We start from the raw sequence: 25,558 nt of genomic DNA on the forward strand, positions 1-25,558 counted from the left end.
ACCCTCGACTCTTCGACTACTCGACTCTCGATACTCGTTTCTCGTATCGTACCGGACGTGCGTACTCTCGTCCATACCGACGCGAGCTTTTCACCGATATTAATAATTATCCTTCGCGAGGACGCGGCGCGTCGTCGAGGCGATCGCGCGGCATTTCGCGTTAATACGAGAAAAAGCGGGGCTGTATCTTTAGACGGCGACTGACGCAGAAAGATCCGGTTTCACTTGGCTCGGACGCAAGCGGACTATCTTCTAATCTAGAGGCCGAAATTTCTCGCCACGTTATCGCCTACTTTCGCAAAGACCGCTCTAAAACGAGACGCGTAAGCTGTCGATCGATCGACCAAAGCGATCCCGTAATCCCTCCTTAAAATCACATGTATTCCAGCGAATGGGCGCAGCTCCCGGATACGGGCGGATCGGCAATACGGGAGGCGGTGGGCTATTTTTACGATTTACAAAAAGACTGCCCGCCACTGTGTTATTAATACTGCATCGCTCCAACGAAGTAGTCGTAAAGATATGGCCCTCTCCGACGCACGGTCTCGGATCATCGGGACGCGTTCCTCCGTTCCTCGGTCGAATGCGCGCTAAATCGTCGCGGCGCTGCGCAAAAAGGTGAAACAGCCTTCGAACGTTCAAGTTCGACGAAACGTTTTCTTCGTCGTCGTCGTCGTCGTCGTCGTTATCGAGTTCTTTTTCGTTGTACGCCATCGCCGAAAACGATCAAGGAGCGGGAACAGGGGTCTCTCGAACGATCAAATTTAACGATTAATCGTAACGCGCGTTCGTTTCCGACGGTGTTTCGAGCACGGCACGGCCGTGAAAGTGCTTGGATCGTTTGGAGTTTTACTTCGTTTCTGTGGTCTCACCGCGATGGTTACAAATCGCTGGTTCGACCACCCGTATACCGTTGCCTTGTCTTGTTTTTTTTTTTTTTCTTTTCTTTTTTCTACGTCGAAAACCGGCGTACCGTGGTAAACGCGGTACCAACGAGAAATCGATGGTGAAAACGATTGCGCAAAACGTTTATATTTCGACCTACACCGGGTGGGTTGCGTTTACAAAATTAACGAATGACGCGCGCTCGAACGTGTTTTCCGGCTGCCTTGGGCAAGCGACGTTCGCGGCGCGGACCTCTCTAAACGACAAACAAAATTCTTCCGGATCGTTTGTTCAACACCGAGAAAGCATTAGCGGTTGGCGTCGTTCGTCGACGTCACCGCGATCCCGCTCAAACGGGCCAGCGAAGATTTATCGCGACGATAAAATACAGAGCACGCGTCTGGAATCGGTGCACGACGAAAACTTTGTCGACGACTAATTTACGAAAAACATTCTCGGAAATTAAAACCGGAACTTATCGCGTACCCGACGCGAATGTATCGTTCCAAGGAATTTTAATCTGGCGTTGTCATTCTCAATTTAGACAGTCTAGCGAAACGAGCGCGCTGATACCTTAAACGCTGTATCGTTTTATAAATAAATTCAAGTCGGACGGTAACCGAGTAGATACAACGGTATCGCGAGTGCGTTCCGATTATCGGTTAAAGACAACACCGTGATTGGTTTCCGAATTCTCGATCGGGGCCATGTGCGAACGATTTCTGTTTATTTTACGAAGGAAAGGTAAGGTTGCGGTAAACGGAAACGATGTAAAACGCGATGGCCGTCCTCGGACGTTTCACCGATCGCGAGTACGAAAACTCGCGAGTCGACGTTGACGTTGACGTTGCCGCGTAAATAGACTCGCTCCGAATGTCGGTTAACAACGATACCTTTAAACGGAGGTACTCGCATCGATTAACGACGATATTTGCTTATGTAATTTCAGGTGCTCCGCATACCGTGGAAATTCACGCGTCGAAAACTCTCCAAGGATATCGAGCTCTCGAACGAGGCAAAGGTCGAAAGAAATTAACTTGCTCGAAAATTTGCGGTGATTTTTGTCGACGTGTCCGATCACCGTACGGGACGGGGATTCGTGCGATAAACAAGCTCTGCGTACGGTTCGCGAGGGACGTCGGGCCGAGTCGTGTATATACGTCAGTGTCTGGCACACATGAGTCATTTCGGGAGGAAACGGTGACGGGGCGCTTGATGCGCCCACGATATGGTCGTCCCTGCGCGGAAAGTGAGCGTAAATCGCCGAGGTGTTCCGAAGATGGCCGAAGCGGGGCCATCGTGCGGCAGTCGAGCCCGAGCGATCCCCCGATCGCGGTCGTGCGTGTTGGTGGTTGGTGCGACAGGTACGGGCAGTCAGTAGTGGATTAGCGGCAACGGGAGCAGCAGCAGCGGCGACGGTGGCGCAGCGCTAACACGAAACGAGCAAGGGAAGGAGGAGGAGGTATGATCGCACGAGTGATCGACGACGGGAGACATCGTCAAACGGGTAAATAACGGTTCGACGTATTTACCCAGTGCGGGAGAAACCGTGGTGAAACGAAGGTGTCCTGGATGCAAACGCTGGCTGCTCCGCGGAATATGTACGTGGCGGAGGTGGGCGAGGGCCGTGCGAAAAAGTGGCGAAAACTGTGAGAGAGGTGCAGTGGTGGTCGTGGCGGTGGTGGTGGCGGTGGCGGCGGTGTGGCGTTGCTGGTGCTACTTCGGTGTGTATGCGCGCGTGTATTGGTGGGACACGCACTTCGCCGGGGCCGTGGTTTCACGCTCTCTCTTTCGCTCCTGTTCCGTCGTCCGTTCCCTCTTTCTCTCGCCCTTACCCCTCTATTCACCGCGACTATCCACCTCTTTGTCGCTCGTACGGAGGCCATCGTACCGAAAGCGACCGAGCCAGGCCAGCCACTACGCAAGATGGCTGTGTGTCGCTAACGAGAGGCCGACAAACCAGACGGGGAAAAGGCAACCCGGGGATAAACGGAACATGCTGCTACGTGAACGTCGGGCCCGTCCCTGAAGAGAGAGACACTGGCCAAGAAGCGAGAGGTACGTTTCTCTTTTACCAACTTTTATTTTACCCGTCGTTCCGTTTCGCTTTGTTTCCGTTTTTGCTCTTTCTCGGCGATACCGATCGTATTTCCATCCCCCTTGCTCGAATCGCGGTTAGACAACGCCTTCTCGAATTTTTCTCCAAGATCTTACGGTTGACAGGTCGCCGAACGTAACGCGACTCGCGTGTCTCACGCGTTCCCGAATCGTTCGGAGTATACGTGGACTCTACCGTCTCGCGTGCACCTACGTACATCGCGTACGCGTATTCCGTACCTGGAAAACGTAAACAACTCGAAACTCTGCCCCGGTGAATATCTTTCCGGACGATGCAACCGTTTCTCGCGCGTTACGTTCCTCGAAAGTTTGTCGCCGGAACGGTATGCTCGATCGTGTGTCGTTCGTTCTCGTAATTTGTCCGCGATAACAGCTCGTCAGGCTGTATTTCTCCTTCGGTGACAGCTACCGTCGCGTCAACGGAACGGACGACCGTACGATCGTGTCAGCCGGAAAACCGAAACGAGAACATCTGTTGCCGAAAGGCTGCAAACGGTGAACATAACCTCGAAATGTGTCGCTCCGCATACGTCGCGCGCAGAAGATACGTGCTAGCTGCGTCTCCCGTCGATCTGCGCTCTCATCGACGAGACGCGCCCGTAGACGTGTACGTGCGTGCGTGCACGCGCCCGCGCGCGCACGCTCGAACCTAATAAACAACTTTCATCGTAAACTTTGCGTAAACTTTTCGAATCGTTTCGTGCGCGAATCTCGAGATACTTTGCGCCGAACGACGGGGAAACTCGACGAAACGTGTTGCGCCACAAAAATTCCAGTATCGACGAGGAAGTTCACTGCCGACGAAGTGGAAAAGTTTCTGCGTTCTAAAGACGCAATCGTCGGACGAGAAACATCTGTCGGTCGGAGGAACTACGTACGTGCCAGCTGGAAATCGCCGCGTAGAAACTTGTCTCGATCGCGATTTCGGAGTGTCGGACGATATTGCACGTCCATCGTCGGCTATAGTACGTACGTACGATGCTCGCCACTACCGACGGGACTATCGTTGATTTCATTGGCTTCGTCGACGCTCGACGTGCGTAAGCTCGCGTGGAAAGTTTCCATCCATGCGCGTCGACGTGTTCGTTTCGGAGCACGTCTCGACGTACCTGACCATATACCAGCGTGACCAAACTTGTCCTGGATTTTACGCATTTGGCGTTTACTCGGACGTTTCTCGTTCAGGGGGAAACCGAAATTTTACGGAATACGGAAACTCGGTGCGCGTTTGAGCAGTTTTTGTAGAGGTGACGGCACGATTCGGTTCGTGTCGTTTCGTTGCGAAATTTCGTAAGTCGTCGAGTAAGTGTCGTCACGATTACGAATGTCGCTTTATTACCATCCGATAGAGACGAGTGCGCGCGCTCGTTCGAAACGTTGTAAAAGAGTTTCGTGAAAAACGGAAAACGGAAAAAGCTTGCCGCGAATTCGGTTGTTTCCAAAGTCGTAATTGTACTTGGACGACTCCAAAGAGGCAACAAACGTACGGGTAATTCGATCGCTGCTGAACGGACTCGATGGAATCGGAGGGAATTCCAATTTGCGTTTCGGAGGGAACAAACGATCCAGGATCGTTTTATACGAAATGGATCGGGTCGGTGCTTATGAAATCTCGTTACCTCGATGTATAGCGTCGAAACATTGTCCGTGTGACGTTCGATGGCAATTGGCGGCCCTCGCAGCCCGTACTATTTGTTTTACGGCAATTAATTTTTTAATGCGCGACGAGATTTGTCCGACTGATCGAATATATAAATCGGAAATACTTCACCGAGACGAAAGGAACGCTCGTTGCGAGGAATTTCTTTCGTTTCGATACTCGGCGACGCTCGATGTGCGTCAATGGACAATTGTCCGTTGCGATTTCGTATGGCTTTACCGTACTGTACAGTTTCAACGGAAAGAAAGACAACCTTTCGTATGCATTGATCTAATTAAAAAAACGACTTTGCAAAGTCGTGTCTTTTTGCACGACCGAGCGAGGAAAAGCAATTTCGAGAAAGGAAAAAAGTAATCCACGAGTCGAATCGTTTTTCCGCGTAACTCCGACTCAAAATCCAATTAGTTTCATCCGTTTTGCCCTTCCTTCTGCGAAGCCCGATCGATCGGTGCTCTATATTTTCGCGTCTGATTATCGTTTTCTAATTATTGTCCAACGTCTGGGAGTCCGCGTTAAGTACGGAATAATCGGAAGCGCCTGGCACGATGGGGGAACAGTTTTATCTCGTTTCGACGAGATTTTCTCGAACGCGTGGCCTTTCGACCGTCCTTTCGAGCATCGGAGCCTTGCTTCGCGACGCGACGCGACGCGACGCGACGCGACACGTGCGGATTTTTGCGGAAGAACGCATCGCTTGTAATCGTTGGTGCATTTTTTTTTTTTTTAACTCGGCTTCTTTTCAAACGCACACTTTCGACGCACTCTGTTTTCCTTTTTTTTTCTCTCTTTCCAAGGAAAAGAATCGATCGCCTCGACCGTCCCGAGTTCGATGGAAAATCGAACGTTCCGACAGCGATAAAGTTTTCGAACATCGCTTCGGAGTCTCTTCGGTCTCGGTCTCGGGAAAACTCGCAAAGATGTACAGTCGATGGTCGAAATTCAAGGTTAAACGCTTATTGCGTTAATCCTGGTAAAATGCCGAATTTATTTCGTCTGGTCGTTTCCACAGCAACGGGGCACAGTTTGAATTCGTAAAGAGGGCCACCGGAATATCCCAGGCACATTCGTGTTACGAAATTGGAAACGTTGAATCGTCGACGAACACCGATATAACGTATACCTAGATACGTATATCGGAGCATCGAGATGTGTTCGTTGCTACGGTATTCGTAGTTAACAAAAACAGAAATTCGTTCGTGTCCGATACATTGACCTTCGAATGGCCTCGAATAAAGAAAACACGTTTGTTCGGAGTATACGTAGAGTCTGAACGCGTCGTGCTACGAAAGAAGGTCGAATTCCATATCCGAATGCTCTAGGAATAGGAAGAATCGAGTCGATCCAACCGTACGGAAGATTCTATCGATCGAGTTGTCGAAATTGAAATATGGATCCTTCTTCTCTCCGAACACGGTACTGTATTCGACGAACGGTTCCTTCTCGTCTGCGACGTTACGTTTCCAGCAAAAGACGAGAAAGGAAATTTCTGTCCACGTTGTACTTCGTATTCCGTCCAGCCGCGAACAAACAGCGTTCTCGGACAGAAATAAACGATCCGTGTTACGTCCACGAAAAATTTTCGTCCGTTGGAAGTTTGCACGCTTCGCGGCGTTTCATTCGAGGAATAGGTATAAGCTCGGCTCGACGGACTGTGGCCTCCGCCGAAGAATAGTTTTGCTTCCGGTGAAAGCTTCGTCATGGTTCTCGTTCTGCTGTCCAATTACTGGTCCATCCATCGTTCACCCCGGTGGATCGTTGTTATCGCGGAACGAGTTTGCGAGTGTGCTGAAATTTTCGATGCAGCTTTGTAATTCGATTACGCGAACCGTGCGCGTTTACGAGGACTCGCGTCGCGGCGGGAACGCGGCTCGTCGAACGGACGCGCGTAACGTTGTTTGATCGATACGAAATATCGTGGCATCTCGTTACGGTGTTTCTTCGAAGAACAGGAATCGAGAGAAACTCCGACGATCGATGATACGCGTCGTCGAGGCGCGCGTTGCTTACATCGTATCGAGACACGTACTTCGAACCCCGCGTATTTTGTACTTTGTCGAATCGTTTCGTTCGCGCGTTCGTTCTTCGAGTTCTTCGACTCGACCGATTACCTTCGAACGTCTCGAAGCATCGATCGGCTTTCGGCCGAAGTCCCGTAAATACTCTGTCCATCCGACGGGGATCTACCACTACGATAATCGAATCAACAACGTTCACCGTTCGTTCCGGATCTTGCTCGTCTTTTTTTTCGTTTCGAGCGTACGGAGGATCGTCGAATGCGTTTAAAATATTTACGGAGAGTGTACGCGACATTGGACGAAGCGAATCATTGAAAAGTAATAGATAAACGACCTCTACGCGTACGTAGACTCGTCCTTGTTGCGTTCGGATCGTCGTCGTGGGAAGCGAATCGATGTTGCGGGTACGGTAACGCGAATATTTTTCGTTCGACGAAACAAAGACGGTGAAAACAGACTCTGGATCCATGGTGCGTCTTTATTCGGCCGCGTGGACGTCGCGGGACGATCGTGCTCGCGGTTGCGTAGGTACTCGCGTAAATTTCGTCGGTTGCAGCGCAAAAGGGTACGGCCGTTACTCGGCGAGGGTTGATTGGAAAATTCCGTGGCACGTGTAACCCTGTCGGCCGTTATTATCGTATCGTCGAAGGAAAGCACGGAATTTTACCGGTAGCGAGCCGAGAAAATGTATAATGTATTTATTGCGCGGTATAATCTCGAGAATCGATCGACGCCGGGTTTCTACGATTCCGCGAAAAGCCCCCCGTACGCGCGTTGCTCGAAAACACCTCTTACGTAACGTTGAGCAACGACGTATTGCCGCGCGCTCTGTCGTTTATTTGCACGACGCCGGATTTACGCAAAAATTATAATTAGACCTCGACACAATGACGGTCTCGTATCGCCTGTTCGAGATAACCGATTGGAACGCGCGTGTGCAACGAGAAAGCTCGAACGTTGAGCGAAAAATGCAGAGGATTCGCGCCCGTCGCGCCGAAAATCCACTTCCATCGGCGATACTCGTCGGGTAGAGGAGGATTCGTGGATCGAACGCGATCCATCGAATTCTATTTCGCGTCTCTCCGTGTGTTCTTTTCGCGAGCGAGGTATCGTTTCCTCGGTGGTCGCTCGTGCCGCGCGTTTTCGAGCCGTTCCGTAGTTCCGACGGGAACAAATAGTCGCGTTTGTTCGATACACGGTACGGAGATTAGTCGTTAGCCAGGGTTACGATTATCCTGCTCCTGGAATTGTTAGCATTGCCGTTGGTTCCACGCGGCACGGGTACAAATGAAGCCTAACGCGTGATCATCCAATTTGTCGGCGAACTTTTGTGCGCGCGATTGCGGGTTATAAATACGGGACGTACCAGCAGACGTTTACGATCGCGATACTAGACGTTTAATTTACGACAACAGACGCGTTCGAAACCCTTTGTAGGTTCCTCGGACCGTAGAATCGGCGCGATGTTGTCGCACAGCATCCCGAGACGCGTCGACGATCCCGTTCCACGTAACTCGGCTACGTTCGGTAGTTTTCATCCGCGGCACGGAACGTCCGGCGCAACGTCTTTCCACGCCTCCTTGAAATTTCGATTCGCTCGTGTCGCAAGACGGACACACGCGTCCCCGTAAATATGTAATTTAAATCTCCGTGGAACGGAATCGATCGGTCGACGTTGCGGAGCGTCTCGCTTCGATTCTAATCGACGGAGCAGCGAAACGGCTGCGAGCGTATTGGATTTCAAAGTGACGAAAGTGTAGTCACCGTACGGGCCACTTGGGCCATTCGTTTCAATTTCTCGGGACTCTCGAAATAAATCACGAACGACCTATGTCCGTGGAAGCTTTTTATCTTGTTTTGCTGTAGATTTACCCTCCGTGGAGTCGAGCCGTGTATCGCGAACCGTTGGTCGAGTGCTCGGAGTTTGTCGCGAACTCGCGATTGTGTGGAGAGTTTTCCTCGAGCGGCGCTCGAAAGGGGCTAATTTTTATCGTTCTCGTTGGAAACGAGTCGTCCAGGTCGCGTTATTTCTGGGTGATTCATCGTCGGGTCTCGGTTGTTCTCTCGTACGTCGCGGTTCTCACGGTAGAATTTTCCAGGCAAAGCGGCGGTAGCGGTGGCGGCTCGGTTTCGGGTTTTCCCTATTATCCAGCGATCGGCTTGACTCATAGGTCCTTCGCGCGCGAAGGTAGCGGCGCGAGGGCGGCGTGCACGGTGGATCGCAAGCACGCAAGCTCGACGGGCAAACTTTCGTTGCTCGGTTCGCGCAACCGCGTCGGATGACTCATCGGGGCTCTCCTATCGCAATGGAGAAACAATTGCTTGTCCGTGTTTAGAAAGTCACGGTGGCGAATCGTCGTTCGCGAAGCATCGCCGTAAAGAGTCGCACGGGCGCGCGCGCACCGATGATTTGCAGGCTCGTAACGAACGTTGTTGGGCGAGGTTCGGTCGTTTTCGTTGGAAAATGTAGGGAACGCGTGTCAGCGGGATAACGCGCGGAAGAAGTAAACTCGAAACAACTTGTTCGTCGTTATTCGCGAGTTCGAAACGATCGTACGAGTCGCTAGCGGAGATAACTCGAGATCGAGGTGGCGCGCGTCGCGAGTTTGCATCGCAGAGTTTGCTCCGTTGCCGCGCGCGCGTTAATCGTCGAGCGTGCACGAACCACGCGAGGGATCGATCGATCGAGCGATCGGCGATTCCGTTAGCGGCGCGCTCGGCCAACGTCGAACGTGTAACATTTTTTCGTTCGTTCCCCGGACGGACGAAGCGAGACACGAACGACAAAGGTCGACCGGTTGCGAGTAAACTGAAACTCTTCGATTCGCTGTGTCAGGCGCAACTCGCTATTACGTAAAGTTGCTCCTTTTATTGCGACGCGATGTTGCGCCTCGCGGATGGCTCCGGCTCGGAAAAACGTCTCGCGAAAGAGACGCGAATTCCACTTTATCGCCGCGCCTTCGAATTGTCCCGAAATCTTGTACGCGCGTGGAACCGAAGGTCGTTCGGTGGAACTTTTTACGAATCGAATTCGATCCGTTGGCAAAACGGACCGTTTCAATTGACACCTAGCCCCGAAGTCTCCAGTTCGATCGCGAAAAGATATCTCGATCGTCGCAAGTCTACGAGAAATACTTTGGCACACCGACCGGCCGACGCGACGATGACAAAGCGATTAGTTCGAGCTCGCTCTCGCATCGTCCCACCTTACGACCAATCGTGAATTCGTGAATTTCGACCCGAATTCCACGGCCGAGCGACTCCGGTCCTCTTTTCGATCGGTCGCTCCACCCTTCCGCCGAGTAATTTCGAAGCCATACGAAGGATATCGAGTTATCCGCGTGTACCAGTTTAATAGAACTCTCTCTCTCTCTCTCTCTCTTTCTCTGGTTGGACGTCGGAATGGTTAGCATAAACGTAACTGTACTTCGTGGTACCGTAGATCGTTCATAATACCGAGCAACACTATTTCTGACAAGCAGCACTATAATTAGAGCACGTCGTGCACGCGGATACACGAAGACTGGTCGAGAAGGGAGACAGAGAGGGAAAGAGGAGTCGCGCGATACATGGATCCGCGAGTCCCCGTGGGGGCGGAACCGAATCGGAGCCATCGAAAGTTTTCAAAACACACTCGAGGTTGCGGATCGATCGAGAAGCATCGCGACCGGTTTCGACATTTTCTCGCGTTTTCCGTTCCCCGAAGGCCGAGTACCGATTCACGAACTCGCGCCGCGTACGCGAATTGTCCGCGCACGTGTAGCGTGTTTTTTGCGATCGATAAGGTCAAAGACGCGGCCGTTATCTTATCGGTAGCTCAATTTCGTAAACGCGGCGGCGGCGTCGCCTCGCTAAACCTCTCAGAGATTAGGTACTCGCCGGGATACGGAGAATGTCGTCGACTTTCGAAAGCAGCGGGGGTTTCTGTTCGTCACCGTTTCCGACCAGTCGTCCGTAGACGAAAACCGAAACGATTTTCCAGCGTTTTCGAGGACGATACGAAAACGTGTCCTCCGACCCAGCTATTTCGACCGTGAACGCGCGGAAACCCGATATTCGGTAGATGCCTTTTCAACGGAGAGCTCGACGAGCTAAACGCGGCTCGAATATTCCGAATCGAGGACCGAGTACCGATATATTTCGAGTTGCTCGGAAAAGATTCGAGTCGGTCGGTGAACAATTTACTTCGGCTCGTGTTCCGAGTGCTCGAACGGAGCTCCGTTTTTCGAAACCCGCTGGCCCCGAATCATCGTCCGACCGTACAAACCCGGGCGCGTACGCGAACGAGACTCTAAAATATTCATAGTCGTCGTGGTGGTCGTTGGTAGCCTGTACTTTTTATATATCGCGTGGCGCTACGCGGCGATAGCTGACCGTGGCTTCTCCGTTCGCCTAAATCGGTAAAACACGGTTCTCGTGCGTGTTCTCCTCTTCTGTCCGCAATTCCCGTTCGCGAACCTCCACGCGCCTTTTCCTCGCGCGAACCTCTCGCGATAAAAAAGTTACACCATTTGTTCCGTTGTAATTGTCGGTGACGTTTCTTTTCCTTTTGTTTACCGTTCGATTCAACTCCCTGTCAACGGTGCAAGTTTCTCGACCAAACTGGAAACGGAGTTGTATCGTGGATCCGCGATCGTTTCGTTCTGGAACGAACAATGCCCATCTATCGTAGCTGGCAGTAATTTTCGAACGTTAGACCCGAAGAGAAAGTTTCTCCGCGATAAAAGTAATTCGTTCGGTAGAGCGATCCAGTCGATACACCGAATGTCACGAGAATCGGTGGTGTACGTTTACGTTTAATCGAGCGCATCGTTCACCGATCGAATATTTTCATTTTTCTCGACGAGATCGTGGCAAAGCGGGGTTACGATCGACGCGTTAACGGAAAATTCGCGTTCGAATCGATCCATCGAGGGATCCGACCACGGTGGAGTCGGTGAAGGAATCGACTTGGGAGACCTCCCGCCAGTTGCCCCGTCGAGGGGATCTCTTCTCCCTCTCGTTGCCTTGGCCCGATGGCTCGGATGCTCGGAGTTCGGCACTATTCGACGAAAGTAGCGATGGGATCGACCGCGTCGCGCCTAGTATTTTCCTGCGAGTACCGTTTCGACGAAAAGAACCGTAAACGTTGCATCGATCGTGACCGGCGCGATTCTTTTTAGCGAATCGTCGTTCGATTTCCTTCCCTCCGAAAGTCCAATGTTCGAGAACCGTTGCCCCGCGCACATAGACGCGAGCGACGATGCCAAAGGTTCGAGTAACGAGGGTTGTATTCGTTTGTAATTGCAGGGAATGTGTGACATGTTCATCCAAACACAGCAGACGAGTAGCGTCAACGGCAGCAGCAGCAGCAGCAGCAGCAGCAGCAGTAACAACACCGTTCACCACCACAGCAAGAAACGCAAGTTGGAGTACAACGTGAGCCAGCCGGTGATCCAGCACGCATTGGTCCAATCGACCGGCGACTACCAATTAGACAATACCGGGCTGCAACAACGGTACTCCGTGAACGGTGCTAATACCGCGTTTAGCTCGCTGCACAACAATAATGCGCTGCAGAAGAGTAGCCCGAACCAACAGACTCTGGTACGAGCCTCGACGATCAAGCTCTTAGACACGTACCAACGCTGTAGCCAGAAGGTTGGTGCCGCTTCCCGCGATCTCATCGCGCCGATAAAACTCTCTTCTATCCCGACCCGCGCGATCGTGATCGTGATCGTGTCGAGGAAAGTCTCGGACCGCCGCGCCGTGCCGCGTCGCAACGCCTCGCCTCGCCTCGCCTCGCCTCGCCTCGCGTCACTCCCAGGATAGGGGGCCAACGACGTTAACGCTGTCAGCCTCGTCCAATCGAGATGGATGTTCGAGATACGTTCTCGCGCGCGATTAAAAGTTCATAATCGCGCGGTGGGATAATATATTCGCAAAAGGGTTTCTCTCTCTCTCTCTCTCTCTGATTCTATTTCTCTCAGTCCCTCGCTCTCTCGTTCTTTCTGTTTCTGTTTCTGTCTGTCTGTACACTCTCTCTCTCTGTGGTCTCTGGTTGAGGATACGCGCTCGATGGGACCGCTCGAAACGGCTGTAAATAAGCGTTAACGCCGCGAGGCCCTCTTTCGCCTCGCATCGAAAGACGAGTCGCGGCGGTTATGTATCGGCGGTCGTTCGTTCGACGTATTTCGACGGAGACGTCGAATGTACGATATGTATATGTATGTACATAAGTAGCCGGGGGCGCGCGCAAAACGCTTTAAGACGCACGAAGCTTTCGAGAGGCAGGTTTTTGCGTCGAGATACGTTGAGCTCGAAATCCTAGGGACCATCTTCGTAGGTGTCCCGCGCCATGCCCCTCTGTTGTCGTTCGCCTCTCGATGTTTCTTCGCAATTGCACCGACTCGTCCGATCGGCTAACAACGGACGCGGTCGATCCTCCACGACTGTGTGCGCATTTCGAGATTCATTTGGTGCTTTCCGCGATAACGAACCTCGTCCTCTGCTGCGTATTTGTCTCCGCTTGTTTCTTCCCGTTCCTGTCGCTCGTTTCCGCGACTTCGTCGCAGCACGACGTTCCAGTTACTAAAAATAGTGCGTGCTTTTTACTTCCGCGAGCGGATACGGTCGTTTCATTGTCCGCCATTTTCTTCCTCTTTCTCTCGTTTGGCTGCGTAGGTAGAGATAATTTTTAATGGAAATCCTAAGCGAAGTTGTGGACTCGAAGGTGGCTTAAATCCCAGAATTGGTTTAACTCGATTACGGTACGGGGCGCGAGGGTGATCGTTCGGCAGGATTATTAACCGAACAAATCTGAAAATTATATTCTCAGTTTTATTCTAGACCTGGACTGTATTTTAGAACCGACTTGCTTCGAAGTCAATGATGTACTGACTGTACAAAACCCGAGGCAACCGCAGCCCCGGACACACGCAACCTCTCAAGAACTCAGGTGGTACGTGACAAAAACTTCCGCTTCAGTCTTCTCACACTCTTTCTCGCATATCGATGTTTTCTGAACACTTTGGTTTTCTAAACCAGATACAAAGAATGTATCTACAGGATGATAGTCATTGATGTCCGGCAGCTAGGGATTACCATCGTCGATGGACCAACTTTCACAAAGGTAGCCTTGTGTTCTGCAAAGTCGTAAAGTACCTTCCGTCTTTTGTCCATGCTCGCCTACCTTACTTAACGGCCTCGTGCGTCCACGTTCGGTTAATCTTGGGGAGTAATTACAAACCGAGGAGGCAATCGGTTTCGTTGGTCGTCGATCGGAAGAGGTGTATCGCGAACCATGATACGGTCGTTTGCCAGGTAACGTCTCCGTGTGGCGTAGTTACGTATCGATTGTGCTTCAAGGCTTCCATTTCATATTTCATGCCGGTTATCGCGACGTATGTACTTCCACCAGCCGAGCGTTTCGCGATGCTCGCTACGTCTCAATGCCGAGGATTCTCTTCGAAACGACGACAACGACGACGATCACGACGACCACGACCACCACGACCACGACCACGACGACCACGACGATCGATATCGCGAATAAAGCGTTTTCATCCCGATCACGGAAGACACCGTTGCCTCCCTGATATCTCTCTCTCTCTCTCTCTCTCTCTCTCTCTCTCTCTCTCTCTCTCTCTCTCTCTCTCTCTCTCTCTCTCTCTCTCTCTCTTTCTATCTCTCTCTCTCACACACACTCTTTCACTTTCTCTCTCTCTCTCTCTCTCTCTGTCTCTTTCTCTTTCTCTCTTCCATTTCTACCAGAACCGATGTTTTTTCGCATTCTACCCTACCACCCACGCATAACGCGTCTGTTCGATTAAATTTCAGCAACCGTGCGTACACGTGACCGATGAGATATCGCATCGACTCGATGGACACGTGTTCCCGAACCAGGGTTTGTGTGTGCGTGTGCTCGTGTACTCGTGTGCTTGTGTGCTCGTGTGCGTTGCGGGGCCTGTTGTCTCTTGAACGTCGGGTTCGAAACCCTGTGTGTTCCTTCGTGTATTTCGTCGCTTACTCGTCCCTTCCCCAAAACTAAAGCTACCGAAGCTATTGTCTGCGATCTCTTAACGTTCAAAAATTTTTGTATAAGGTGTGTTCCTCCTACAGAGAAAAACTTGGTCGAGGGAGGGTAATGGTGACGGTCTGGCAGTCCACTCCGCCAACGCGACGAACGCAGTGGGCAGTACTGTAGTGTCGCAGCACCATACTCAACAGCAACAGCAGCTGCAGCAACAACAGCAACAACAACAGCAGCAGCAGCAGCAGCAACAGCAGCAGCAACAGCAGCAGCAGCAGCAACAACAGCAACAGCAGCAGCAGCAACACAAGCAGACAGGCATGACGGCGCACAGCAAGCAAGTAACCAACGCTGCCAATGGAGGCGGTGGCAGCAACCCCCAGGGCGACGGGGATTATCAGTTGGTCCAGCACGAAGTTCTGTATTCTATGACCAATCAGTACGAGGTCCTCGAGTTTCTGGGTAGAGGTACTTTTGGACAGGTGCGTTTCGCGTCTCTCTCTCTTCTATTCGACACAGAAACGATGATGGGTTTCGTTTCTCAGAGTTTAAAGAGACATTGTTCTGTTTTTCTTCCCAGGTCGTGAAATGCTGGAAAAAGGGAACGAACGAAATAGTAGCTATCAAAATTTTGAAGAACCATCCATCGTATGCGCGCCAAGGTCAGATTGAGGTGAGTCGGAGGAACACGATGGCGGTTTGGAAGACGATCGTTCTCGAAAAACGCTTAAATAAGATTTTGGTTGCAAACAGGTCTCCATCCTGTCTCGACTCAGTCAGGAAAACGCGGATGAGTTCAATTTTGTGCGCGCTTACGAGTGTTTCCAGCACAAATCCCACACTTGCTTGGTCTTTGAGATGCTGGAACAGAACCTGTATGATTTTCTGAAACAGAATAAATTCTCACCCCTACCGCTCAAATACATCAGACCGATTCTCCAGCAAGTGCTCACCGCTCTTTTGAAACTTAAGGTGAGTCGTGTTGCGTGTTTCTTGCAACTCTAACGTGTCGTATACTAAGATCAATTGGATAATCGTACGAATGTCTGTTTGTAGCAATTGGGGTTGATTCACGCGGATCTTAAACCAGAGAACATCATGTTAGTGGATCCAGTACGTCAGCCTTACCGTGTGAAAGTTATAGATTTTGGTTCAGCCTCTCATGTGTCGAAAGCAGTCTGCAACACGTATTTGCAATCGCGATACTATCGTGCGCCTGAAATTATTCTTGGACTTCCGTATTGTGAAGCGATAGATATGTGGTCACTCGGCTGTGTGGTTGCAGAATTGTTTCTAGGATGGCCCCTATACCCCGGTAGCTCGGAATACGATCAAATTCGATACATAAGTCAAACGCAAGGCCTACCAACGGAGCACATGTTAAACAATGCCAGTAAAACAACTAAATTCTTTTACAGAGATATGGACAGTAAGTATCGCGTTTGACGAGTAACATCGTATCGCGTCGGAAGGAATATGTATAGTTATCGGTGAATCGTTTCTAGGTACGTATCCGTTTTGGCGATTAAAGACACCGGAAGAGCACGAAGCTGAAACTGGCATTAAGTCCAAGGAGGCAAGAAAATATATTTTTAATTGTCTCGACGATATCGGTCAAGTTAACGTTCCGACCGATTTAGAGGGTGGTCAACTTTTGGCTGAAAAAGCAGATAGGAGGGAGTTCATTGACCTCTTGAAGAGGATGCTCACTATGGACCAGGTAGTAATATCTAATTCATGTTTTAATAGCGCGAGAAGGCAAGAATACAAGTGATTCGTTTTCGATGTACTGAGAAGGTATTCTTTATGCACCTGTGTTCTTCGTTCGATAGGAGCGCCGAATAACACCCGGAGAGGCTCTGAACCATGCTTTTGTCACACTGGCCCATTTAGTCGATTATGCACATTGCAACAATGTCAAGGCTTCCGTCCAAATGATGGAGGTTTGCCGACGAGCGGGTGATTTCACAGCAAGCCCGGCGCATCATCAAGCTCCTCCAGCACCTCAACCGCCTCCGCCAACGTCGTTGGTAGCTAACTTTGTGCCGACGACGAACGGCAGTGCTGTTACTTTCACTTTTAACAATCAGTTGACCAATCAAGTACAACGATTGGTCAGGGAGCATCGTACCGCTCAAACAGGATACGACAATCTGGTTCGTAAATTAATTTTTTCGTTCCCGTTGTGCGTTCGACGTGCCGCGTTAAACGAGGATTAAGTTTTAAACTTATTTACCCGTGCTCTATTGTTTTCGTCGTTGACGCGCGTTCATCGTTACGTTCGTTCGTTACACGTTGGTTTCTCTTTCTTTTATCACACTGTATTCTTTCTTTTAGTATCAAATATACAGTAACAGTAGTCGTCGCGCGACTCAGTACAGTAGCTCGTCTAGCGGATCGAATAGTGGCCGAAGTGGAGTGCACGATTTTCCGCATCAATTGGTGCCTGGTCTACTTTGTCATCCACCCAGTTATCAGACGATGCCAAGTCCTGCAAAACACGTAGTCGTTGCTCAAGTAAATGCGATACTGATTTTCATTGTGATTCAACGTGTTCTCGCACATTCCTTTGTGATCGTTTAATCACGCCTCGCGTTCTCCACAGCCTCCGCAAGCGCAACAAGGACCATTGCAGATTCAACCATCCATCATATCGCAGCAGGCGGTTGCTGCGGCGGCTGCGGCTGCTCAACAACAATACGCGGCGGTACCTGTGTCTATGGTGGAAACTGGACGTCAAATGTTGCTAACGGTACGTACGCTTGAACGCTCGAACGAATCGTTCGGGTCGTTCGGGTTGTTCGCGAACGATCGGCGAGCAATAAATTTTTCTATTGATCGCAGAACGCTGTACAAACCTCTTGGCCCGGTGGAAGCCGTCAAATGGCTGCTATTGTGCCATCGTGGCAACAATTGCCACCGCAACACGCAGCCATACAGCAGCCGTTACTGAGCGACGCTGGAGATTGGGGAAGACCTCTTATCGTGGATAGTTCTGCTATCTTGCAGGTAGGCCTGGTAGAAAAAATTGTTCCGGCGCATCGAGCGAACAGTCTTTTAACTAATCTCCCTTGTTTTGGGGAAGGATCAGCGGCCAGTATTTCCTGTCACGGAGGTTTACAACACCAGTGCCCTCGTTGAACATCCGTCCCAAGGTTGGGGAAAACGTAATGGGAAGCATCATCAACATCACGTGACGGTACCTCAGCAGTCCCAACATAGGCACGAACACAAGAAAGAAACGCAACAGTTGAGTCCTGTGAAAAAGAGGGTGAAAGAGAGCACACCACCGAGCAACATGAGACGGCATTCGCCTACCAACGGTCATTGGCAACAGCAGACGATGCAACAACACCATCATAGTAGCAAACACAACAGCAGCCACAACGTGGAACACCATCAGGTTACATCCGGTCGGCAACAAACCATCACGATCCACGATACACCATCGCCGGCAGTCTCTGTTATCACGATCAGTGATAGCGAAGACGAAACACCTGGCAAATGGTAGGCAACCGTCATTCCTTACTATTGTTACCGTAGAACATTCGAACGTAGTTAGAAGAAAGTATAGCCTGTTATAAAATTGACCAATAGACGGATAGTATTTGCCACGAACGTAACGAGACCGTTACACTTAGACGAGAATTAGTACGCTGTTATTTTGCTTCGTTGAAAGTTTTGTACAGCTTTGTTAATATAGAAGTATGATCACTCGATGTATTATGTACAAATTGTAATTGTCTTGTACATATCGACTTGCATAAATAGGACTCTCGTGTCTATTAGATGCAACCAACCGTAGCATATACTTTTTACCAGTAGAATAGAAAGTAGTGGAATCATGCATGAATATCATTGACAGCTGTGGAGATCGCCAATGCGGAGCCTGTCAAAATTTGGCAACTCGCCTGTCTGGCGATGGACGTCCAGTCCGCGAGGAAGTCATCCGAAGGTACATTACCGTAATGTAATAATTACAACGCACACGATACTATATCGATCGGTCGGTTAACAATCGCTAACGAACACGACGTAACACACGACGCTTGCAAATATTTTGCGCAATTGACGTTTTGAGCATCAACGCGCCTGGAGTTGTTTGTAAGATGCGATGCAAAAATTTCCAGAGGCGAACAATCACGTGCACGATGTCTAGAAAATATAGGCAATTTAGAAATACGATTGCGGAGCTTGGAGTGTCAATTGTCTCGACCACGAACTAATAACACCGTGACTTGCAGCTCTAACGTTCAATACCATTTTCTCGTACTCGATGTAACCCAATGTACGAACTCTAACGGCGTCATCGCTCGAACAACGTATTTTTCATTCGACTGAACTCGCTTGCTTTCAATTTCAGTACACAATCGACGCCACGCGTAGTCCAACCGATGCAACAGACTCATTCGAGCAGTCAGTCTCATATCAACGGGCACATTGCAGCGCATAGTACCTCTCAGAGAACGCAACGGAAAAATATAATCAGCTGTGTGACAGTCGGTGACAGCGACGGTGAGGCTAGTCCAGGCCGAGCGCACACTCATCTGTACCAACATTTACCGCAACATCCTCAACATCAACAGACTACGCAGTTAATTAAACACGAACCCCAGCAACAGCATCACGTCAGCAGGTAATCAGTTTGACCGATTAAAGTTGTAACATCATCGAGTCGATACGTGCGCGACACCTGTTACGTAAATCTATTCTTCGTTGTAGCAGCAGCTCCGGATATTCTTCTCAATCGCAAAAGAAACGACTATTGGCAAAAGTACAATCCGAATGCAATATGGTAAATGTTGCGACGAAGCCGGAGCCCGGTGTCGAGTATCTTGCTCCACATCCATGTCACGCGCCAGCTTGCAAAGAACCACCGACCTATCAGGTTAATTTTTCATTTAAACCTTTTGCTTTCGACTATTTATTCTTTTCGTTACGTTTTTTTTTTCCACACGATTTTTGTTCGTTTCCTCCTACTTTTTATTTTTTTGTTTTTTATTTTTTATTTTTTATTTTTCCATACGTACATACATATCGTTGGTAACAACGATCAACTGCTCCGTTCGCGGGCATATCGAAGGGAACAACAGCGACGAACCTGCCCTGCACCTATTGGTTTATACCCCCCTTTTCCTGTTTTAGTAATTTTTCTTTTGGAAATGTTTTTCTAGGATGATGCCTATGACATGCATGACTACTTCTTGCAGTATGTGACCACGAGTAGCGCGCATCCGCATCTTCAAGAGCAGCACATCGTGTACACGACCGGCACGGACAAGCGGGTATCGTGGCCTGGAAAGAGAGCCGAGTACAAGCACGAGTACGTTCAACCGCCAGCCGCACATTCGAGAGACCATCAGAAATGGGCGGTCGCCAACACTGTGCATCAGTATAGGTGAGCGTCCTGTCGCATGTCATACCTGAAGTGTACACATATAGACATACCCATAGTCACCTTCGAAGCATGTAGTATATACGATACACATAGATCTGGAAAAGAACTTAGCGAGAAGGAATACACCGCTAGATACGAGTGAGAATTCGTGTGCACGTAGTTATCGAGATTGTAGGTTTAGAGCATGTAGGTTTTCTCTTCGATTGAGAAACGACCAAACCGATGACCGGACAGCTTGTGTTGTTCGTACGCTGTCGAAACGTGCCGAGTATACATCCGGGCAAGTAAATAGCATGTAATTTCTCTATGTTACGTACAAAATGGAAAAAAAAAGAAAACGGAAAAAATAAATAAAGAAACAAGAGTAGAGAAATAGAAAAGAATCAGGGAAAGTTCGTTGATACTCTCGGTTTGGTCACTGGTCCTCTGTTTACAAGAGAAACATTTCTTACAGTAAGTAAAATATGCATGGGAATTGCATAACGGAGGGTTGGATTTTGTTTTGGGTTTTGTAGGCAGAGCCAGGTGGTGGGTTCGGCAGCCCATCCGGGTCATACCCACAGTCATCACGGGCATCCGGCCCACCTGAGTCCTGGGGGCGGTGGCGGTGGCAGAAGTCCTGCAGGGGGGCCTGTAATAGGAAGTGCCCAACATCTGGGACAACCCCTGTACCAGGAGTACGCCCATGTGCGTCCAAGAGCCCATGCCGTGCCACCCCCGGTGTACGTTACCGCTGCGCCTTCTCAGGCTCCTACTGCTATCCAGCAGCAACAAGTGCCCACCTATCAGGGATTCACACCCGGGTGGGTACCTAGACACCTAGTTGATGCATGCATGTGTGTACCATTTATTATATTTTCGTTCTAGCGATAGTATCAGTTCAGTATGTTTTTATCTTGTAATCGTGCGTAGACGTTGCGACGGTTAGAGCAGCGTCATTCCGTGCCACTGTTTTACTAGTTTTCCTCTATGGCATGCTACCGAACACCGTTTGCTACGTAATTCGATCGGATAATCGACACTCATTTTTTCGAGGTACACGTACGGTGTTGCCCTTTCGAATTGTTCAATCGTTCAATTGGCATGCGACATCGTTACAACCAGATTTAACCATGGGTAATGTCGTTTTTCTATGCAGCTTCGATGCATTGCAAACGTCTCGCATTTATTAATCGATAATCTATCGACCATTGTTTTCCGTGACCGTATTCGTGACTCGGCCAAGTCTTAATCGCGTCGGTGACGTCTCTCCGCGAGACCGATCGATTGTTTTCTTTATGGGACGTCGTGCAATACCGTTTTCATCTCTAGCGACGATGCGATTTAGAAACAGTCGGTTCGGATTTCTCTTTCTCTTAGCGTAGATCGAATATCAAGTCCGGATATTATTTCTTACTCTTATTTTTTTTTTGCAAAATAATTCGTCGATATATAAAACGAGAATATCGTTGCTTGCGACAACAAAAAGGTAAAAGACGACATTACTTGTAGGATAATTCTATGTATAGGGTAGTTCGTTTAAGTAGGAATTAATCTCGTTGTTTATGGAAACGCAAAAAAAGAAATTGTGAAAGGATTCCTTCATTGAAACAACAATTCATCGATAACCTTGAAGAACACCTGGAAAGAACCACCTTCCGCAAAGTTGTTGTTCTTTACCGTAGTTCTTTTTTCTCGTCCATAAATAACGAAGATATTCAAGTGTTCTCGTTTAAATGGTCCCACCCTGTATACATAGTTTGTACAAGGTAGAACGTTGATTGCCTGTTTAGATAATTCCATTCGCCAATATTTCACGGTCAGAAATGATCGAACAATGTGCGTAGTTTGAATGAGTAAAAAAAAAAAAAGTAACGAATAATCAATTACCGTCGATTACTCGATTCACCCGAATGTATATCTATTTTTGATAAAACCGTGTATGCGTGTAGAACGAAGAAATTATCATATAAGAAAACAAAATGTTTCATTTACCCTTTTTTTTAGAGCTTTATGGAGAGTTTCTAACGTTGATTATCCCGTTTTTTACAGCTCGTCTCCATTAACGTTGTATGATTCTAGTCGAGCGTTGCCACCACCAGCTCATCACAGCTCTGCCAGACCGTTGCTCGCGAGTCATGCAGCGCACCCACTGCCTGCACATATGCAGCCAACGGCCGTATACGGATTAGCCCCGCTTTCGCCGGCCAAACATCAATATCAACCTTCTGGTTTGTGGTTCACCGAGTAAATTGTACCTCTGTCTGGCTCGAGAGGATACCGAATGGCGCACGAAAATTTACGCGGTACCAGATTACAAGAAGACGATCGAACGAAAGGAAAAAGAGAACCAACCAGATTATATTCTATGCATTCATTCCTCGCGAACCTTTCCACTAGCGAACGAAGGGAGCCTTTCGCGATGCTGCTGCTGCTGCTATCGACTACAAAAACGCAATGAAAACACACTAAGGCTTACGAGAAAATTTATGACTGAAGGAGACTCGATCGAGTCCCGAAGCAACACAGAAGTCGTTCCACAACATTTCACTTTCTGACAATCCGTCCTAAGCAGCGATTGCTCCTTTCAAAACTGCCCGTCTGTAAACGAATCGAGATCGTTCACGATTTCGATCGTATCAAAGGCAAACGAACATGGTTCGAGGATTGGATCGAGTACCGATCGGTTTGCCCCGTGCACCGTAACGCTATCGTCGATGTGTCGTCACGCCCACCGTGGTACGAGAGTTGTCTTTTTCGTTTCGTTCGACGAGACGAGGTTGCGTGTCGATGAAAAGTACAAAAGAAGGAAACGACACAGAGAGGAGGCTTTTTTTTATGCTTCCCGTCGCGCAACACTGTTTCCTCAGTGAACCATTTGCTACGGTGATTTGTATTATTTGTATTATTTTTCCGAACTGTTACTTTGGTGATACACCGGTCGATGTACAATTTTGTCCGACTTAAACGGCGCATACGTTGTACACGTAACACTGTATACTTATACGGTGCAGTATTTTCCGTGGAGTCGTCACGATCTTTGCCTAAGAAGTTGTCACACAGTTGTCTCCAACGCTTCCTTAAAGCTGCTTGTATCCGCGTTAATAACTGTACCTTACTCGCTTTCGCTCCCGATGTGTACAAAGACGAACGTTTTACAGAGATAGCAGCGAGTAAATTTCACCTACCAGTCTAAGCAGTTTTCGTAGCTCGAACTCAAGCCTCTGACTACTTCTCGGGAAACACTGTACGCATGTATATATCATATGCTCGACGTTTCGTGATTTTTGAGAGAGTGAATGTTGTCGCGCCAAAGAAAATTTTACCGGAACGTTGCGAAAAGGTTCGAATAACCGATTTTGTTCGAATCCGCGAAAACGAAAGGAATTTATGCGCAGTTTAAGCAGATAAAACAAGCGACGTCAGTGATTCGATAAAGCTGTGTTACTTTACCGTGAAACAGCAAGCGTATTTTATTGAACCACGGTGTTGTAACGGGGATATAAGTTTGCATTTCTTTTACGATGATACGTCAGATCCGTATCATACACAATTGTTTTTAATGCTCGATGACGAAAATGATCTTTGGTCCGGTAATATTCGTGGTCGTTCGGCGATTGAATTTCGACTCGACCGAAAGATTTTTGTCGTCGAGCGCAGCGACACGCTTGAACGTTATAAACGTTCCTTTTTCAAAACATAGACTCCCTTTCCGTTCCTTCCAGCGCAAAGGGAGTCGATCAATTGCACGCGTACACACGTACATATATACACACGCAACCATACACGATATATTGATTAATTGTAAAAATGTATTTCGAGTTTTATCGTCCTAGATTTATTTAAAGCTGTCTCAAGCATCATAATGATTAGACACCCTCGAGAAAGAGTGTCGTTACGATACAGAAGCAACGCGCGCTAATTGAGTTTAGAATCGAATTCTTCAGTTTCGATTCGTAAGATGAGAGGTTGAATCGCGCACGGTAACTTGTATTTGACAAAAGCTGTGCCTCCTCGCAGCAGCCTCACTATTTATTTTTATCGTGTAATTAATCTTATCACCCCGTCATTGTAACTATTACTGGTTATTATTACTATCATTACTGCTACTACTACTACTACTACTATTACTACTACTACTACTACTACTACTACTACTACTACTACTATTATTACTATTATTGCAATTAGACATCGCTGTTTTTAAGATAATTACCAGCAGTTCGCAATGTCGCCTTTTTTTTTAGGTATCGCATTCTAAATAGAATTGCGCGTTGGGATTGTTCGAGAATGAGATTCGTATTAGCGTTATGCAGATAGATTCACATTAACGTTTGACACGCTTCTTCATCGATGATCATACCTTCTCTTTTCTATATCGCGTTTCAACTTTTTGCATTTTATCCAGGGTTGTAGCTTAAGAATGTATGCGTCGAGTACATTGCACAAATCAGCGGTACACAATTAATTAGTACGATCCAACACGATGATTTAGGGCGTATAGAATCGCAAAGGTGCATTTCGAAAGAGACGAGAATCGAACCGCGAGACATATTTTCGAATACGGTTTTTATCGAAAGGAAGCCTTCGTTGCAGATGTTACAATGTCGGATTGCACATATACACATATACACATATACACGTACACGCGTAAACACACTTTCTTCGGCGTACATTCTATACATTCTATCGCGACAAACGCGTCGATAATTTCTGCTTGTTGGTTCCCCTTGTCGAATCATGTTCTTCCTTCTCGCACTTTTTCACGTTAGTATGAACGAAAGCGATATTTCTAATATCTCTTTGTAAAGTGTATTCGTAACATCGGATGAATTGAATTCGGTATACACAATTGCATGCCTGAACTGGCAAATTGTACATATTTATTACGAATGGCTCTCTTCCTACATTTCGATGTTTAGCAGCTGTAAAAGCGTGGATCGCGCACACCATTCTTCTACTCGCGACACTGTTAAGAATAAAAAAAAGGATAGAGGTTTTTCCGCGTGTTGACGTGTATCTCGTGGTTTTTAATGGAATGACGCTTAGGCATTGTTTTGCTAATTATTTTATATACATAGCTGTATGATAGTGTGTACGGGATATTAGCTGTGGTACGTTGATTAGAGTGATCCATGTCCAGAGTTTAATTAAAAGTATTTTACACGTAGAGCGAGAGTGTGAGTGAATGAAAGGGAGATTCGGATGTAGAAAGGGAAAAAAGGGAAGCTACGTAGAGAGAATGACAAAGTGAAATTTTAGATACGTTATCTAAAACTTTCGACGTTTTAATAAACACGACACAAGGACGCTGCTAATTCGCTACTTTTGATCGATAAAACGTAGACGTTGATATCGTTATCGAAAGACCACTGTATCGTGATAAATTTCTGACATTAATTTTTTTTTCAATAATCAAAAACGGGTGGTTTACCAACACAAATTGGTTTTACCGACATTTTTCTTAACACACATACACACACACACACACA

The 25,558-nt window shown here is 48.4% G+C and overlaps 2 protein-coding genes across 14 annotated transcripts; both read left to right on the forward strand.

Moving 5' to 3' along the window:
* The first annotated feature begins 377 nt into the window (after nucleotides 1-377).
* On the forward strand, nucleotides 378-2,377 carry LOC143151672 (uncharacterized). The gene is made up of 3 exons (XM_076321021.1): nucleotides 378-478; nucleotides 521-618; nucleotides 1,835-2,377. Exons 1-3 carry the CDS (start codon nucleotides 378-380, stop codon nucleotides 2,272-2,274), a joined length of 639 nt encoding a protein of 212 aa, XP_076177136.1. The 3' UTR covers nucleotides 2,275-2,377.
* Hipk (Homeodomain interacting protein kinase) lies at nucleotides 2,271-25,558 on the forward strand. 13 transcript variants are annotated; one of them, XM_076319829.1, is made up of 19 exons: nucleotides 2,271-2,347; nucleotides 2,422-2,943; nucleotides 11,968-12,318; nucleotides 14,779-15,171; nucleotides 15,270-15,362; nucleotides 15,443-15,661; nucleotides 15,746-16,118; nucleotides 16,195-16,412; nucleotides 16,522-16,845; nucleotides 17,027-17,206; nucleotides 17,295-17,441; nucleotides 17,534-17,698; nucleotides 17,775-18,196; nucleotides 18,555-18,644; nucleotides 19,053-19,325; nucleotides 19,412-19,577; nucleotides 19,864-20,087; nucleotides 20,603-20,923; nucleotides 22,119-25,558. In XM_076319829.1, exons 3-19 carry the CDS (start codon nucleotides 11,971-11,973, stop codon nucleotides 22,315-22,317), a joined length of 4,155 nt encoding a protein of 1,384 aa, XP_076175944.1. In that variant the 5' UTR covers nucleotides 2,271-2,347; nucleotides 2,422-2,943; nucleotides 11,968-11,970; the 3' UTR covers nucleotides 22,318-25,558. The 13 variants fall into 13 exon arrangements, with proteins under 13 accessions (XP_076175944.1, XP_076175949.1, XP_076175952.1 ...); XM_076319843.1 differs by lacking the exons at nucleotides 2,271-2,347; nucleotides 2,422-2,943 and adding exons at nucleotides 13,525-13,618; nucleotides 13,705-13,789 and having other exon boundaries at nucleotides 12,275-12,318; XM_076319834.1 differs by lacking the exon at nucleotides 2,271-2,347 and having other exon boundaries at nucleotides 2,575-2,943; nucleotides 19,418-19,577.

The sequence above is a fragment of the Ptiloglossa arizonensis genome, chromosome 9 (genome assembly GCF_051014685.1).
Source record: "Ptiloglossa arizonensis isolate GNS036 chromosome 9, iyPtiAriz1_principal, whole genome shotgun sequence".
In the NCBI taxonomy this organism is placed as follows: domain Eukaryota; kingdom Metazoa; phylum Arthropoda; class Insecta; order Hymenoptera; family Colletidae; genus Ptiloglossa; species Ptiloglossa arizonensis.